Genomic DNA, 19,405 nt, shown 5'->3' on the forward strand with positions numbered 1-19,405 from the left:
GGGGGGGGGGGGGGGGGGGGGTGCGGGCGCGCGCGCGTGTGTCTAATGGCATTGTTATTTTGTTCTACAGTCATGGCGGATTGAAATTAGATATAAGATTTCAATTAATTTTACAATTAATTTTCTAATTTTTAACCTTCTTTAAAATTGATTTTCATTTAATGTATTTGTGTACAATACTTTAGCTCAAATTAAATTAACTAGCCTAAATCATAACATTAAAATTACAAAATAAAAATAAAAAATTCAAAATTTCGTTTCACATATGCCTAGTAATTTACTTTGGATCATCTAAGAAAGGGTTCACTTCTCACCTATCAAAATGTTACTTTCGAAAGAACCACGTGAAACAACTAAACTCACTTCAAGAAGGAAGTACCACACAATTTGGTGTGGTTATGTAAAATTAAGCAATGTTACTAATCAAGAAGCTTCCTTAAACATACTCCAAATAAAAGGAAAATGATTTCTAGTCAGGAAATTATATTTCCTAAAGTTTAAGGGAATGGTAGATCGTATTGAAAAAATTTCCCTTAATACATGTAGAAGAACACCACCATGCCAAACAATACTTAATCATTTCCAGCATCAATCATTGAACCAAATTGTAAAGAAAAAATTCACTGAATCAAAGAGTTGGAGTACAAAAAAATTAGTTTATTTTCTCAACATATATTTCTATATATACTATAATCATAATATCAGTTGTTATGAGTGTTCCATTATTTCTGAATATAACTGCCAAAATAGAGGAGGAAGTCATAGATACATGTGAGATAACTCCATGGAATTTTCAGTTCAAAATAGATCCAAGATAGAATCATTTCAAATTGAAATAAAAAGGTTTTCGCCAATAGAGATGACATTATAGAATATAGGATTGAAAAATAAATAATTAAAAACATTAAAATCATTTCCTAATGAATTCAACAGTCCTGAGATCAATACTTGTATCTTATGTTCCTTTTAATTAACATAAAAAATGAGAATAAATATAAAAAAATAAAATAAATGATTATTTATCCATTATTACTAAAGTTTCATCAAATATGATGAAGACAAACTCGATGATAACATGCTATTCTAACTGCCCTTACAAGAAGTTAGACATAGGTGTTAACCATAAGCAGGGGCGGAACCAATCGTCAATATCTTTTTTGAGGGTGACAAACTTTTTCAATTATTCATTATGATTTGCAAAGGAATGAAAAGGTTCCAAAAAATTTTCTTGATTAATTGATTCAGATGATTCATTAAGGCTACAAAATGATAATCCTTATCATATCACTCAATTTCTATGTATTTACATATCTAACAAATTTATACCACTAAAATCTTTTATATCACATGAAAATACCACTATCTTAACTTTTTAAAAAAGTGAAATACACCATTCCACGCATATATAAGGTGGCATGTATGTAAATATTGAAGTTTGGGAGTTAGATATAAAAAGACATTAGAATTGAGTGGTATTAAAGTAAATCTACCTTTTTTAAAAAATAGCCCTTTCCCAAATTTTGCCATGCATTATATACAGAAGAATAACCAAATTTTTAAGTGTTAATTTACTAGGAGATGTACTGATGGAGCATTCATTCATTTTCTCAATACAAAATATTAAATTTATTAATCCCATAAATAAGAGCTTCGTTTGATGGCATAAATAATTCACAATTAACAACACCACCAACGCATGTAAGTCATCTGACGGCTCCTCCATTAACCACGTCACCACACTATCGGTTATTTCCATGTCATGATGTCCATGATATCATCTTTCCTCTATGAAGTGCTTCAATCCTACATCTCACCTTTCCATCTTCCTAACTGCCGACTTGCTTTTGTGCTCCACCAAGATTTCATCGTCGGTTTGTGGAAGAGCTGAAGAGACTTGCTTTTGTGCTCCACCATGATTTCATCGTCGATTGGTGAACACATAGAACAAGCTCTTCCATAGCTTGTTAACCATGAATTTACGCAAGAAAATTAGGAGCTCTTCCCCCTTCATTACGGCGGAGATCTTACTTCTTCTTTCCTAATGGCAAGAACTGCGCAGACACAGTAGGCAGAGCTTTATTCACTTATAAATCCCATCCAAACTTACCCATAAAACCATCCTGTTAATCATGAATATAAGCGAACCAAATAAATCCTACAGGTCAATCCCCTGCATCTATACTCTCTCTTCAAAATCCTTCCACAAAGAACATAAAAATGAAAAAAAATAATAATATTTCCAATTACCACGCATAATCTACGCGTTTCGTCATCAAAATATAAAATTACTACTTAAAAGAAGACAATTATACAAAAGCCAAAGGCAAACCTGGCAGGTGATGGTGCCATTGGCCTTGAGCCTCGCGTTCCCGTAGGGGACGAGATCGAGGTCGACGATATCGATTATCCCATTCTCGAATATCTTCGCAAGGTAATTAACAATGAAATTGGCGCTGTAAGGACAAAGGGACTCGTAATAGAGAGCCAGAGAGACCTTCGTATCATCGCCGGCGACGACCGGGGTAGTCTTGAAGAAGAGGGTTGCAGAAAGGAAGAGGATGAGGACGAGCCGACCAAAATCCATCGGAGAAATTGGAATTGCAGAGGATAGTGTGAGAGGTAGGGCTTCTAATAGCGGGACTCCCTCTTGTTTGATACCCTGAATCGAAGCTCAGAGCTCGAGCTTAGGTTTCGGACAGTGAGAGAGAAGGTAATGAGATACAGAAGCCGCCAAAATGAAGAAAAACGTTTTGGAAAATTTACATATATACCACATAATTCTACAAATTTTAATATCAACATATCTACACATTTTTGTCTACTACTTCTAAAAAAAATTGAAAATATTGTCAAAATCGTGCTTGTTAGGTTGTTTGGGAATTGATAGAAGGTTCAAAATTCGACTACGTACGATGAACGGGAGAGCCTTGTTGTTTGAGCTTAATTTTTTTTAAAACGCACCTAACTTGTTTGAGTAAACAACATTTTAGTTGAAAATGCTGAAAATAACACTTTCACACCGCATGTATATAGGTGCGGTGGTAGCTTACTGACAGCGGTCTGTTTTTTTAAAAAAAAATAAAAATTTATAATAATAACTGCACCTAGATTATTCAATAAGCTGCAGCTGCTCCAAACAGATCCTTAAAAAATGAAATTAAATTTTCAATTCAATCTGTTGAATCGTGAACCGGACGGTTCAAATCATTTTCGCTAAGAATTGGGCAGATTTAAAAAAAATCAACAGCCCGATCAATGAACATATGAAGCCTTTGCGGTTCATTGAACCATCAGATTCGTATTAGGGAATTTTACTTACGCATCACATAAATCTTTTGTATTTTTATGTCTAACACCTGAAATTTAATATTTATATTTATAATATTTTGATGTTATCTACTAAGTAAAAAAGATATATCTAAATACTATAATTAAATCCCAATAGGATAAATATTATATCTCCAAAGTAAATAAAGTTCAGATCAGAACACCATGAATTTTAATACATATCACCTAATTCTTATGTATATATACATATCCAACACCTAAACTTTACTTTTTCTTACATTTATACTATCGTCTTTCATATTATTACAAAAATATCATTATTTTAATTTTTAAACAGTGAAATATATTTTTCATTCATTTATAAAGTGACATGTGGGCAAATATCAAAATTTAGGAGTTTGATATGCAAATACATAAAAATTGAGTGGTTTTTACGTAAATCTTGCTATATTTTAGTTTTATTGTGAGATAGAATAAAATTTATAGCTAAATAATTTTAAAATATGAATATGAATTTAACTCTGAGCAAATTAAGATCTCATATTATGACTTCAATTTTCACCCCTAAAAATCTTAAAACTAATCATACCAACATTATTCACCAAATAAACTCTAATAATGCTCTTCAATCAAACAGCACATAAATTATTTCAAGTTCACAAATATAACAAAATAAAATATTCCTTTTTGCTTATATAATGTCCAATCACTGACCATCACGTCACCTTGCACCTTATCATTAGACGATACAATGATCGATGATTAGCTATCCGGATGTTGTGACAACTGAATGTGTGGATTTCCGAACCTAGTATTATTTCCTCGTCAAAACGAAAAAATATTAACTCAGGAGTACTGATGCATCAGTACTCCAATGAGGGAAGTGTCACGTGGCATTATGGTGAGATCATTGCATATGTGGCACATCCTCATTAGAGTACTAAGTAATATTTTTTTCGTCAAAACAGCTTAATAAAGAGAAGAATGACCGTCGACTAAACCGAAGCACTCCGACATAATCTCCCGATCTCGATCGAGAATTTCATCGATAAATGCATCCCCATCGGCCACTTCCTCCCCGCCGTCGAAACCAGCATCAACGGCAACTAGTGACGGAGCAGGATAAGCATCAAGTTCCTCGAGGCACGAGAAAACATCCTCCGCCAGAAACTGAACCCATTCGAGTTCATGCGGAGGTGGCGGAATATCACATGCGGCGGAGGCGGTGGTTTGATCGGCAATGTTCCAGTGCACTAGCGAAGCTGTGAGTTTGAGTGGCGGAGGGATGGGAGGTGAAAGGAGGATTTTTTTGAGGTCGCGGTTGAGGGAGATGAGGGGGGAGTCGTGGTGGCGGACGCCGACGGTGGTGGCGGCGGAGGAATGCGGTTGGGCGGCGGTGCTTCCGGCGATGTGGAGAGTAGTTATGCTGTGTTTGATCTCGGATATGGGGCGGTGGGTGACGGGATCGATGCCGTTGAGGGCCAGATTTTTGCTCAGCTTCGTGTTCCAGTGGTTCTTCACATCGTTGTCGGTTCGACCGGGGAGCTGGTTCGCTATCATAGACCACCTGTGCAATATTTATAAAATATTTTTAATATAAATAAATATATATTTTACATATAAGATAAATAGAAAGCTTCCATTTATTGAGGCTATGGGTGTAAATGAGTTGGGTCGAGCTCAAGTCTTTCTCTACTTTGAGCTTGAGCTTGATTAATTTTATTGAGTTCGAACAAGGGCTCAAGCTTAATTCTATGAGTTCTAGCGGACTTGTTTGTTATAAAAGAGAGAAAATAATAGTGATTTAGGTTAGTATTATAATAAAATGATAAATAGAATGAACAAATAATAGAAAAATAAAAAAATATATTTAATATAAAATACAAAATTGTATTTTTTTTTTATTTTTAATGCTTTAAAATTAATTTTTTGAATTTAATACATTTTTAGTGTATTTTATATTAATATTTTTTTTAAATGAGCCGACCCATGTGTTAACGGGTCGAGTTGGAGCTAGCTTGAGCTTGATTTATTAGCTCATTGAGCCTCAATTAACGAACTACTTATTAAACTGAGCTCAAACGGGCACATGAATAAGCTCGAGTCGCTTACACCCCATCATTAAGGCTTTCTATTTTTTACCCCAGCATTATTTTTTGGCTTGCTCGTGCATGTGCACGTGTTAGCATATATTAGGATGGCACGCCGTGACACGTGCGCATGCTTGCACACAGTGAAAGGCTGACGTCATGAAAGATTAAGTTAGTTATTTATGAAGGGGTCACGAAATTTATCTGCTCTAATGATTCTCATCATGAAATATGAACCTATACCGATCCCTCTGGCTCCATAAAATTAAATTAAAATAAAAAAATTATATTTTTCTAAGGTATGTGTATGTTAGCTTTCAATTATTACAACCTGCTATCAAAGCAGGCTAAGATTGATTTTATGATAATAAAATAAGTTTTAGGCGAGAATTAAGCGCTTAACTATTAATGTAAATCGTATAAATTTATTAGCAATGAATATTTTTGCAGCCGAGGAAAAATAATATTAAGTTGGAGTCCGGAAGCAAGACTATATCTGGACAACTGACACGATACACCGAACGAAGTGACATGGAGGGAAAAAATTCCCCGGTGTATCGCGTGTCATCCTGAAGGAGCTTACGCTCGGACTCCCGACTCAATATTTTTTCACAGCCGAGTTAGTTTTTCATTTAAAAAAGTGATCGTGATTATTATTATTTAGTGATGAAAAATTATAAATTATGCAAAGAGAAAAATATAATGTATTTTTTTCAGTAAAGACTAAATCCAAAAGACATTATATAAATGTGATTTGAATTTTAAGCAACTATACTCTCAAACACTATATCACGAGTAAGTACATAATTCTACAAAATTTTCTTATAAAGTTTAATCAAGATAGAGAACAATGCGCATTTTCATACATAACACGGTACAAACCTTATGCATTTACTTGCATAACCCTCAAATTGATAATATGACATAAGAACTCGCTATTACTAATCTTTAACAAATAAAATTTAACTTTGTTCATAACATAAAGTGTTATAATTGTAAATATCAAACTTTTATGTGTTAGATATGTAAATACATAAGAGTTATTCAAGGGGTATATACGATAAATTTCCCAAACAATAAGAAAAAATGGGAACTATATAAAAATTTTTAAGATATTCTTAGTGCTTGCTTTTCTTTCATCTATTTTCATTGATAATTTGAATCAAAACATTATTATTTTTTCACAAAACCCCTTTAATATTTGCTAAAATATACCTCTAAAGTTTAATTTTACAAATATGACTAAGATAGTATAAACATATTATACAGCAAATAAATTAAATAAAATAAAATCAGCTGGGAAAAATAACTACCTGCTTCCTATGGTCGCATGGAGAGCGACAATTAACTCCTCCTCCTGTGGAGTAAACCCCTCATGCTTTAAGTTTGGCCGCAGATAATTAGTCCACCTTAGTCTACAGCTCTTCCCGCACCTCTTCAACCCTAACACACAACCATAGAATTTACTATATATATATACAATACATAATTCTCTTATATTTTTATATCTAACCCATAAACATTCATATTTACTTTTCATGTATAATTTTATAAGTTTTTGGCTGTAAGGGTTATAAGCATAAACATCAAACTTTCTGTATTAAATATATATAAAAACATAAAAATGTTGGGGTATGTATGTAAAAGTGACAAACCTGCTTTCTTTGGAACGTTGGTCCAGTTACCAGTTCCGTGCGTGGAGACGTATGCGAGCAGCTTGGCGTCTTCTTCGGGTGTCCAGAGTCCCTTCTTCACGTTCAGTTTATCGCAGCATGGGGGCCTAATGCCCATCTCTAATTGCTTCTTTGCACTATAATTAACGCACATAAACGCTAATTAGTTGTTAATTTAATTAATACCATTCGTTATTAATTACTAATTACTAGATAACGGAGTAATAGTAATTAATGAAAGGGAAGTAAAAGGAAAAAGGATGTCATATTGATGTATTGCAGGGCTGAACCTCTGGGGAATAAGCCTGAAGAAGTGAATAAGCAGGATGACGAGAGAGGGAGGGATTAAAAGAGTGAGGAATTAGAGGGGGGCGAGAAAAGCATGAGATGGCCCCCATTTATGTAATGATGGCATGATTGGTGTCATCGTTAATGAAACGGTTTATTATCTTGAGAAATTTTTTTTTTCTTTTTTTAATAATGACAAGTTATGTAGAATTTTAGTGCAATTTATTTAGTTAATGTGGGGTTAAATTAATCTCTTTCTGTGCATTACGTTATCATGTTTCAGTGAAAGGAGAAAATATTACGTCTGTCGTCCGCAAACCCAATTTAGGAGACATGATATTTTCTTCACATAAAGAAGATTATTGATGTCAGCTTTGAAAATTGATTTGAGTCCCAATAGATTTGTTGGATATCATCATCGCTCATAAAAAATTAATAAATAAATAGAAATAAATATCAAAATAAAAAGTGAAAATATAGTATCGTTGATCGCAAAATAATAAGTTAAAATGCCCAACCACACATGAATGCCAAAACAAATTAAGGCACAACTCAACAGGAATGTGCAACATATACAAGATCAATGTGATAAAAGAAAATAAATTTTTTATGTTAAAATTTTATAAAAGAAAAAAAAAGAATCTCATTCGGTCAAAATAATCCACTATAAATTCATAAAATCACTTTTCTCCACAACTAGAATGACATGATTACAAAATGACAAATATTTATATTTTTGTAGTTATGGTAAGGGTTAACATATGATAATATTAACTAAGTGATAATAATTAAATAATAATAGCCTAAAAATGCTAATCAAGCAACAATGCTTGTATAACAATAATTGGGGTGAAATTGTTGTAGTTAGGTTATATCAGCCGCTCTGGTGTTAGTCAACTATTATTAATATAGGATAGCTTATAACTCTTCTCACGAGTTTATGTTTAACTCTCAAACCTCAGATTTCCTTGTAATACTTGACAATTTATTTCTAATTTTTTAGAGTGATGTTTTGATAAACAAAATGATTGATAAGAAGGTCAATATAAAACTCTTTGATTATAGATTATTCTTAAATATTTAAGTGTTTTAATGGTCTATGAATTGAGTAATCATAGGCCCACTTATTCCTCCTTTTGTGCCACTAGATTTGTTTACAAGTATATCAAATTAGAAGATCGTCTAATATTTCAGTTAATGCTTCTAAAATTTCAATTATAATTTAAGTGTTTGTTTTTTGCTTGCTTGACTTGAATCACTTTTGGTGAGTTTATATTGTTGAAACGTTATATTTGCCTATAAAGTTTTTAAAATATGAAGATCGGATAATTTTGAATTTGACTCAAAATTATTTTTTTCCAAAATCTATTAAGATTTGTGCCTGATCAAATGATTTTTTTAATAGCATAAGTTCTAGCCGTGAAGAAAACACAACATAATAAATATAATCTTATACCAATATGAGGATAATTTTTTTTATTGCTTAAGAGTTCAACATGATACTAAAATCATGAATTTGCACTCGTATTTGGCACCATAATTTACATAATTTAGAATCATTGTCAAATTAGCAACATACCATTTTTTGTTCATTGATAGTTTATTATGGTTTAAATCATTACATTTTGTAGTGGTACTATAAAATGATCATAGGTGTTTAGGCTTCTATGATCACCTTTTAGTGGTTAAAATCAATGTCACATATCCTTTACTTAACTCTAATAACAAAAGTACTCTTCTACTTATCTTCAAACTCACCCAAGCCTTAGCCAACACTTCCTAGGCCATGTTTGTCGTATGTGAAATGAATCTGATTTTTTATCAACTTAGGTTTGTTGAACATAGCAGACGACGGGAAGAATTTGCCGACAACAGAAAGAAGAGAAAGAAGAAGATGATGATAAAGAGGAGGACCGTAAGCTTGCAATTCATTACACCATTGTAGTTGATTACATTTGATGCCGTAATTAAAATACTTTCTATTTATATTACTTCGATCAATGGTAGCACACGCATGAAACTGTTGGTCAGATGCCTTTGCGAGCAGAATTATCAGTATTTCAGATATCTGGTGAATCATTAGGTAGGCATGGTATGTGCTACCTAAATGACAAAGAGCTTCATGCAGCTACTATGTATGTTCTATTAAACTGCGATGAAGCACAACAATTCCTACAGTAAGATTAAATATAATTAAATATTTTTACTGAATGCTTTACCAATTAATTTAGAAATACAAGTCATAATGTTATATGCATGTTGTTTATGGAGAGCTTGAACGCAAAAGATCACTCTCTTGTAAGAAAGAAAATCAAAGAAGAATTTTCAAAATTATTCAAATTACACATTCATTGAAGTAACTTTTAAATTCACCGGCATATTGTGTAGTTATACAATACAAAGTTAAACTAATTATGGTATGGAACGTCTACTAGGTCCATGATAGAAGCAACAGAATCACAAACCAAAGCTTATTAGATCTTACTTGGAGGCCTAATCGTAGTGTGAAGTTAGGTCAAATATTTGAACTTAACGGTTAAAAATTTCACACAAGCTCATGGAATGAAGGAAAACAAACTTATAACTATGGTGTTTGTGTTAGAAGAAACACACACACATATAACCAGATCACATATTACAACATACTAAATAAAGTAGTTCAGTTGCAGTATCTGGGCTATGTTGAATGTAATGTCTACATATTCAAATGTGAGTAGTTTAATCCCATTCTTAATTAAGAAAATCGGACACTCGAGCTGTATGATATTACCGATGTTAAAATGAATAGAAGTTATGTAAAATATGACATATTTATTCTGACAAGTCAGGCTAGTCAGGTTTATTATGTTTGATATCGTGAATGAGCAAGATATAAAATTGATTGGGTTGTTGTATTGAAGAATATACCACCATAAATTATTGAGATGCAAAATGTTATCAAACATATTCACCAAGAGTTAGTTATGTTTAAATTCCATATTCAGCTTAGCTCAATCAATGAAAAGTTACCTCAAGAGGAAGTCACAGAGATTCATGAAGTAGTCCATCTAGATATTGGTGAAAATGATGATGAGATTGACGAAGAAATTTTAAATTCCTTAACATCTGGATCATCAAATGAAATAGATTAAATAATGATATGTCCACTTAGAAGATTAATTTCTGAACTTTTTTGTTTTTACTTTTGCTTCTTACACTGTACTTGTCTTTCTTAATTTTCTTGATTTTATGAGTATACATGACTTGTTTCACTGTTCTGCTTTTACTTTTTTATCTTATAATACATATTAATCATGCTTATGATTCGTATTTTTTTTAACGGTTATAGATAGCAGGTTCTCAGCCTCCCAAGAGACCCCGCGTTCAAAGAACTTTATGGAACACCTATCAAATGCTGAAGAAGGTTGTCGTTACCGCTGACAGATACGAAAATTATACAGGCACTCTGGTGACCTCTCATGTTGCCCCTCCACTTACTTCAGGTCTCTCGCAAGCACCGCCTCCCACTCCACCTTATTTTCGCCCATCATCCGCATCTGATGAGCCAGGTCCCTCGACTTCAGCATCTGAGATGGTTAGACATCGTCGACAAAGCCTATATTGAGTCGGAAGGTGTCTCGTAAGTCGACTTTCTTTTTTACAGTATAGTAATTTCAATTTTTCATTCAATTTTATAATGTACCTAATGGATCATTTACAGGTTCTACCCCTCTAGGTTGCCTGTGGCACGAATCAAAGAGATCATTCAGAGCTGATATGATCAACCATATTTCTCATGAAAGTTGATTCTGATTGTCACTCAGGATATGTATTTTACGAAGTTTAGGATATGATATTTAAATTTGAAATATAAAGTTAATTTCTATCTTCTTTTATATGCTAATCAAGCTTGCATACTTTCTAATTTACAATCGTTTCACTGGTTGTCAAAATATCACCAACAAATCTGATAAATTTTTGAGGTTCATGCTAGAATAAGTTTGGGGATATGTTCAAGATAGCACGTAAAGAGGGGCAGAGGCCCTCGTGGGTTTAGGAGGAAGTATGGGTTGAGTTAAACCGAGCATAGGCCTCTTCGGGGTACTAGAGAAAGAGACTGACAAACCAATAAAATCGGACGATGGAGGGAGCCAGAGGAGTCATACTCCACATTGGAGGTTTGATTCCTCACATGAAGCACCATCAGAGGCTGGTAAGAATATGTTAAAATTCAAAAGCTTACAAATTTATATAATTTTGTGACTTATGTATTTATATGATCATGCATACAAGCCAAGGAGTTTGACAGAGAGTTATCTACAATAAAGTTGCACATCCTTACACATTAGTGCACAGACACATAGCCAGTGGGTATCTGACCACTCTTGTCGTGTTAATATAAGTATAAAAAATTTAATTCTATTAATATGTCAATTAATGTTTAAAATGTCAAATAACATTTGAATTTTGTTATACTGGAGGAGTGCAAGCAACTCCGGGATAAACAAAGGGATATGGCCAACCAGACGTCACCATCCATCAGCAGTGGTAGCCAATCTACCACTATGTAGTCAGATTTTGAATTGTGGACGCAGGCAGTGAGAAATAAGAAGAGGAGAGTGTACAACCTCGAAGCAAAGGGGATGAAGTTTGAGATCGAGCATTTCTGAGCAGTTGTGGGTGTCCCTAGTGTACTCCAAGCTCAGCATGTGACGATGATGAATGAAGAGTTCAGACAAGTTGCAGATAGCCTAGTTTAGATCGCCAAAGCAAGTGACACATGTGTCTGGTCGAGGAGGAGCAGTGGGATGATGATGAGGATGAAGATTATGTTTTTTCTTTGTTTGATGACGATCCCCACGCATAGGGGCTGACTTTATGTTTTTTTTTTCATTTATGTATTGTACGAACATTTTGTTTCTTGTGTTGTGAATTCTGAGCACTTTAATCTATCTATATTTAATCTAATTTGGTATCATTATGTGTATGTTAAAAATTTATTTTATGAGTTGTGATGATAGATAAATATCATATTATGTGCAGATATGTGGAAATCTAATTATTTTTTTTATTTTTTTGTGTTTCTTACAAGTTGGTGTTGGATTAGCGTCGCAAAAGACATTAAAAGTTGTAATCAACCGATGATACAAGCTGTCGATGAAACGATGCAATAGCGTCAAAAAAGTATGACGCTAATTAGTGTCTGCCTTGTTCTACCCTAATAGTGTTGGACTTATTGACGCTATTGCATCAATGCGTCAGCGTCGCTTGCATATTCGACGATATTTGTTAGTGATGGTTGTTTTCGACGGTAATTCTGTGAATTAAAATCATATACTAATTTTGATACAAAACAAATTAGCGACGTTCATTTTAACATCAGAAAAAAATTGACGCTTTTCTTAAGCTAATTTGACTCAGCGTCAGAAAACGACTTGATTAGGGTCAGATATGTCCGCTAATCTTGCTTTTTCTCATAGTGGGAATCATTGTTCCATTAGCATCACAGACATGTCGCGGTGGGCATGGACATCTTCCATCGAGAAAGGTGCCCTACCCGATAGCTTTGAAGAGTTTGAGGACTTGTGGCTTCTAGGTTCGATGATTATCAATGCTGAGTTGAGTTGATACCATGTTTTTGACATTGCTCAGAATAATTTTGAGTTGAGGAAGGGTGGGATTATCTTACGGTAGAGATGTTCATTGAGTGGTAGTGTGGCCGCAGATTGGCGTGATGGAATTGGAATATGCCATGGAGAAGCAGCTGCGTGGATCGATTTGAGCTGCCGCGAGACCCTTAATGCAGCTCTGATGCCATGTTCAACATAACAGACTGCAGGAAGAAATTACAAACAACAGGAAGAAGAAGAAGATGAGGAGGAGGAGCAGGACTGCAAGCTAGCTATTCATTACACCATAGCATTGGGTTACATTTGATACTGTAAGTAACATATATAGAGATATGAGAATCAAGTTTGTCATGAAATGAATTGTGAGATTTAATCTGTTCATGTTGGGCAGTTCAGATTGCTCTTTGGTTGTAATTAGTGGTACTGCTGCAGGGTCGTGGAACAGATTCTATTACAAGGTGTAGTGAATCTTACTATTTCCTTCAACTAATTTCAATATCTTATATTTTGTTATTTGTTTTACTAGCAATAGTGGAGAGAAAGGGAAAAGTTGGAGAACATGTTGGATTATAATCTAGGAGGCAAAAGGAGCCCTAAAAGACCAGTCATATAATCATAATAATAATAAGAGTTTGTGTTTTTTGAAGACTAGACATATTATTCATAAGTTTTATTTTTTTTTTATTTTTTTTTTAATTCATGAAAAAAATATTGTTACTTTTTATAATTTCTTGAATTCTATAGGAGACATTAAAAAAAATGTTTTAGCCAAATGGGAATTTAAGGTGTGAAATAGAGTTTAAAAGTGCAACTTTGTTCGGTAGAATGTCTTATCCATCAAATAAGTTGGTGTGACAATAAACTTGCCAGACTCTTCAGGAGGAGCCTCACGAGAGAGATGAATGGCACATCATCGGCAAAATGAAGCATAGTTTTTGTAGGGACTGCTTCATAAATTTTCTATTTTTATTTATTCTTATTAAATGCAACAATAGTTACACTCAAAAATGTATTTATTGGTTGGAGGATAATGTCTAGATACGAAATGTCAAAGCTAAAGAAAAACATAATCAAGATAAAAGATAAATTATTTGCAAACTTCCTAAATAGGGATGCAAATGAACCAAGCGTTCAACATGTTACGAGTAGCTTTGACTAGGCTCTATTAATGCTTATTTATTATTGTTTGATTAATTAATCAAAAGAGTTTGAATAATTTCATAAATACTCGATTTACTAAATGAGACAAGCTTGAACAAATTGTTGTTTGGTTCATTTATATTCATGAATAGCATAATTTAAAGCTCATGAACATGATCGTGAATAAGATTGATTAAGGTTTGCATACAACTTGTTCTTGAAAATATCATTTAGATGCTTATATTCATGCACAACGGTCATGCATTATTTGACATGACTCACATATTCTTTTCTAACAAGCCGCTCGTATAAATCTCAAGTAAGAGTCAACTGGAGCTTGGTTATGGCTTGATTAAGTTTGATTTTGACCCTTATTTTATTAAATAATCTCCTGGGTAGTAAACTTGATAATCTCTATATGAACCAAGCTCAAATAAGAGCTCTTAGTATATGAACTCGAGCTCGAACAGGCGCCTGCTTAACTCAACTCAATTCATTTGCAATCGTACTCCTCACTCCCTAAAATTTCATTTTAATATTATTATCCTTAATTCTCTTTGTACACAAAGTGAAAATAAATTTTATGAATTTGAGGATGTTTAAGAATAATAGAATATGCTTAGTAAAACTTTATTTTCTCACCATTATCAAGTTATTTGTATTTTATTTTTCTTAGTTTAATTATCATGGGGTTGCCGTGTTTTGTATGTTGAGTTGAACCAGTTGGGGGAGGCATTGATTGATTGCCATCCACTTGAACTAGCGGCAATTACACTTGAAAGATACTCCATGCATATCATCAGTCTCTTTTTATGGGACTTAGATGAATCATTTGTAACAGTCTTGTTCTTCCAAGCTCTCCTAAGAAGCGAAGCAAAGGAGCGTTGCTGAACAGATATCCAATTGTATGGGGCTAAAGAAATTGCACTAGCAGCCAAGGGTATCATGGACGTACTAAAGAACAATGCTACAAAGTCCACAAAAACCCTCCTAGACATTAACAAATTTGAAAACTCAAGTAAAGCCATGAAGTAATCACTCACAACAATTCCATCATTGTTGTCTTGACTGTATGGTACACCTCTGGAGAATGATAGTTTGCGTTATAACATAGACATAGATCAACTTTAACAATTACTAAACAAGTTTTCACAACTCCTACGTGTTTCCTCTAGTACAAATGAAACTCACACCAAGTTCGCTTGTATTTGTTGTAATCATCATTTCACCCACCCACGAAAACATCTATGACTCCGCACGAAGGTGAGTCTCTTATTATTTCCTGTTTTTTTTCTTTTTTATAAAGTATGAGGTGATTGATTATGGAGCATCAGATCATTTTTGTCCTCTGGCCAAAATGTTCACATAATTATCCTCAATCATATAAAATGCAAGTTTCAGTTAAATATCTTGGAGATGCTAAATTAAACAAATAATTTAACATACACAACATATTGTTTATTGTAAATATTTTTTTTTAATTTACTTTCCATAAGCTCACTCTTGATAAATGAGAAATTATTCATAATAGTGATATTTTTTGCTAATTATTTCATGATCTAGGAAATCAATCAAGGGAAGATGATTGGCAAAGGGGAAAATATCAAGATTTATATATTTTTTATTCGAGAAATTCTTGTACTGGAGACCTTTTAAAAAATGTTTCCTTTGATGTTTGACATAATTATTTTGGCATATTTCTAACAAAAGATATGCAATATTAACAAGAAATTAAATTGTTTTGTGCCTGATTTCAAAATAAAGTTGAGTCTTGTTATATTTGCCCCTTAATCAAGCAACATAGGTTACATTTTCATTGCAACAATCAGATGACTGATAAAGTTTTCAACCTGATACATTATGATATATGGGGACCCATCACACCCTTACAAAGTTATTTTTTAACATTGGTTGATGATAGTACTAGGTTTATATGAGTTTACCTTCTTAAAAATAAATTCGATGCATCAAATGTTTTTCCAAAATTTCTCATCGTAATTAGCACATAAAATAGTAGCAAAGTCTAAACACTTCGATTTGAAAATGCCAAAGAATTCAAATTTTATAAATTATTCATTAAGTTGGGATTTCAAACTAAACCATCATCGACAACAAAACCATGTTATTGAACGAAAATATCAACATCTTCTAAGTGTGACATGTATATTTTTTAGTCAAGTGTTCCTATACGATTCTTGAATGAATGCATTTTAACATCCACCTACCTCAATAATCACACAAGTTATCCTCTTTTTAAAGATTAAACCTTTTCAGAACTTATACAAACAACTAGTCAACTACGATCATTTTAGAGTTTTTTGGTGTTTTTGGCATTTGGGTCCACGTCACCTGCTTATCGGGACAAATTTCATCCTCAAGGTCACATAGTTGTTTTTTTTAGAACTAGATGTCCAAAGTGATTATGCCAAACATCAAAGGAAACAATCTCAATGAAAAAGGAGCTCAATTCATGGAAATTTATTCTCCTATAGCTAAAATGGTCGCCATCAACGTTCTTCTACCACTAGTTACAAGCCAGAATTGACATCTTAATGAACTAGATGTCAATAATGCCTTCTAAACGAAGATTTATTTGAAGAAGTTTCTTTACATGGAACATCCCCCATATATAAAAGAAATGGGGAGTTGTCTCAAAAAAATTAAAAAATTGTTTGTGATTACACACAATTAGATCTGATCTTAAACAAGCCTCATGACAATGATACTCAATTTGTTTTCTAATTCTTGAATGAGTTTTGATTTATATCAATCCAGAGCCAATTATTCTATGTTTACCAAGGGAACATGATCATATTTTATTGCCTTATTAGTGTATGCCAATGACATTATTATAACCTCTTCAACGGATGTCATTCACTCCCTAAAATATTTTTACAGAGCCAAGTCAATTTGCATTGTATCATTCTTAGTTTAACCATCTTAGATTGAATCATTTTGCCATATTTATGCTGAGCCCAACTGAACCCCCTTTGCCATAATCTATTACATATACACCTATTCCTTCTGCATGGTGTACATATATAATATTGGCTGGTGATGGAATGTCTCTTATATTATACATATATAATTGATACCTTTTCAAAAGATAGAGGACTTATCATTATGCTCATTTTGTCAAACTTATTAAGCGTAAGTAAAATCAAACCCAGATCCAATATTATGCGTGTGGACTAAACCTTTTGACTCTCATTTATTTTAAGAAAGATATGTCTGAAATTTCGGGGAGCACATGTAAAATCAACCCCAAGAATTAAAAAAATTCTGTTGAAAATCACTTCCACTTTAAATTTCTCAAAATTACAATCACTGAACCATTTCAGCAGCCATTTAATCAAAATAGATGAAGAACAAGACCAGCCATATCTTGAATCTAAAGCTTTCATCCAGAATACATTTGATTCTTTCTGCATATTACAGCTTTAAAATGAAAAAAATTTCAGAACAGAGCAAATGAGCTATCGGAAAATAATAATAAAAATAATAACAAAATATATAATTTCTATCCTACCAAAAGTCTCTATATATACTGTTCTCTTCATAAAAATTCTATTTATTAAAAAAAAATAAAAAGAAAAAAAATAGCCTTATGTGTACAGAGTAATTCAGTTCTTCATTCCATTGGTGCCACCAATAGGTCCTGAGGGCGGTATACTTCCTCTGGGAAGAAGGTTAAGCAGCAGAGCCTCGTACTTCTTCTTCCTCTTCCCCTCCATCTTTCCCTTCATATCCGCCATGGCTTCGCAAGGGCGAGCACTCTGTTCCGCAGGCACAATGACTCTAATTTCTTTCACAGGTCTCGCTGTAGCGCTGAGGACGAAGCAGAAGGCGAAGACAGTTAGCAGAAGAAGCTTGCGCTCCATATATGGAAGAAGATGAAGAGATTCTTATGGAGAGAAAGAAGAGAGAGAGAGAGAGGAGAGTTGTTTGGAGAAGAAGAAAGAGGAAGAAGGTTTTAAATACTGTGTATGGGGAAGGAGAAGTCAAAGAGAAATGTGGAAATTTCTGGGAGAGGATGCTATTTGACATCATGCTTTACTCTTACTATATTTGTCAAAATGGAAATTGTTTCTTTTTAGGTCTGCATTAGTACGTGGTTAGGTTAGTTAATTATTATTGTTCTAATTATTATGTGTGATTTGTAATTTTAGTTTTCATATTATAATTTATTATTTCTTTTTTTTCAATAGATTTGTTTTGAGTCAGCTTGTGAGTTTCAGAATAAGCAACATATTCTGAAACACGGCCCTCGGGTCGACCAATAGATTTGTTTGGGGCAGCTTGTGCGTTTCAGAATAAGCAACATATTCTGAAATGCGGCCCGCGAGTCGATTGCGGTGGGCGACCCGTGGTCTCATTTAGTGTAAAAAACTCAAACACGGCTGAAAGCGTTTTAAAAAACGGGCAAACCAAACGGTTAGACGGCATTTTCAAAAATGTCGTTGCAGTACTGCACTTATAAGCTGCCCGAAACGGGCGAGAGTTGAGTTTAATTTTTTTTATTTTTTTCAAATAAAAATAAGAATTATTTGATAAATTTAAAAATAAATGAAAAGGTATAAAAAAATAGGTCGGTCAACAATGGCCTCGCTGTCTCCACTTTTGCGGGAAGTCTTCCTCTTATGCGGGAAAGTGACGGCTAAATAAATTTAATTAGTGTTAAATTGTTGTCAAACACACTAATTTGATCTCAAATTTCTTTTCTTTTTTTTTTTTTTTTGCTAATATTTAATTTTTTTCTCTGAAATATTTACATACACACCGCACAATTCTTATAGATTTACATATCTAACTTCTAAAATTTATTATTTATATTTAAATATTTTATTTTTAATTTCTTAGACGTAAATATGAAGGTTAAAATACTAAATATGTAAATACATAAATAATACGAGGTGTATGTATGTAAATGAGGCTTATTTGTTTTCTTCCTATTTGGATTATTGAGTTGAAAACAGTTCCGGCGGCTTGGACGAGAAGACAACCCCACGTAATTTGTTAAGAAAGTCATCCATATATATCTGGCACATTTTTTTAATAAACTAGTTCCAGTAGCTTAGCTGTTTTAAATCAATAAATTAATAAACATTTTTTTTAATTATGATTCATTCTTATTTTATGAAAATTATTTCACCCAAATAATAGAAATTTTATTCAAATTCAACGTATGAAAATTATAATTCTATTTACAATAATATGTATTTATATCTCTATATGCACTTTTTTATATTTATTTATATATTATCCTAATTTTTAAATCTCATAAAAATATTATTATTAAAGATTTATCAAAAATGAA

At 33.0% G+C, this 19,405-nt stretch overlaps 2 protein-coding genes across 3 annotated transcripts in view; both read right to left on the bottom strand.

Annotated features, from left to right (window-relative positions):
- Positions 1 to 2,744, bottom strand: part of LOC110028356 (gamma-interferon-inducible lysosomal thiol reductase-like) — a 16,554-nt gene extending 13,810 nt beyond the window's left edge. Inside the window, exon 1 of the mRNA XM_020730175.1 lies at positions 2,330 to 2,744. Coding sequence (XP_020585834.1) covers positions 2,330 to 2,584 — 255 coding nt within the window. The 5' untranslated portion in view covers positions 2,585 to 2,744. The remainder of the gene's footprint in view (positions 1 to 2,329) is intronic.
- A 1,250-nt stretch (positions 2,745 to 3,994) lies between these two features.
- On the bottom strand, positions 3,995 to 7,397 carry LOC110028441 (myb-related protein 308-like). 2 transcript variants are annotated; one of them, XM_020730286.1, is made up of 4 exons: positions 7,342 to 7,397; positions 7,034 to 7,188; positions 6,692 to 6,821; positions 3,995 to 4,855 (listed from the first exon to the last, which is right to left on the bottom strand). In XM_020730286.1, exons 2-4 carry the CDS (start codon positions 7,167 to 7,169, stop codon positions 4,258 to 4,260), a joined length of 864 nt encoding a protein of 287 aa, XP_020585945.1. In that variant the 5' UTR covers positions 7,170 to 7,188; positions 7,342 to 7,397; the 3' UTR covers positions 3,995 to 4,257. The 2 variants fall into 2 exon arrangements, with proteins under 2 accessions (XP_020585945.1, XP_020585943.1); XM_020730284.1 differs by lacking the exon at positions 7,342 to 7,397 and having other exon boundaries at positions 7,034 to 7,334.
- Positions 7,398 to 19,405: the final 12,008 nt, after the last annotated feature.

Source organism: Phalaenopsis equestris, unplaced genomic scaffold (genome assembly GCF_001263595.1).
Source record: "Phalaenopsis equestris unplaced genomic scaffold, ASM126359v1 Scaffold000511, whole genome shotgun sequence".
Classification (NCBI taxonomy): Eukaryota; Viridiplantae; Streptophyta; class Magnoliopsida; order Asparagales; family Orchidaceae; genus Phalaenopsis; species Phalaenopsis equestris.

Excerpts from the sequence above, each read along its gene's own strand:
- LOC110028441 (XM_020730284.1), bottom strand. The coding sequence starts at position 7,205 with ATGTGCGTTAATTATAGTGCAAAGAAGCAATTAGAGATGGGCATTAGG. Across the intron at positions 6,822-7,033 it reads CAACGTTCCAAAGAAAGCAG|GGTTGAAGAGGTGCGGGAAG; the intron begins GTTTGTCACTTT and ends GTTGTGTGTTAG. Across the intron at positions 4,856-6,691 it reads CATGCGACCATAGGAAGCAG|GTGGTCTATGATAGCGAACC; the intron begins GTAGTTATTTTT and ends AATATTGCACAG.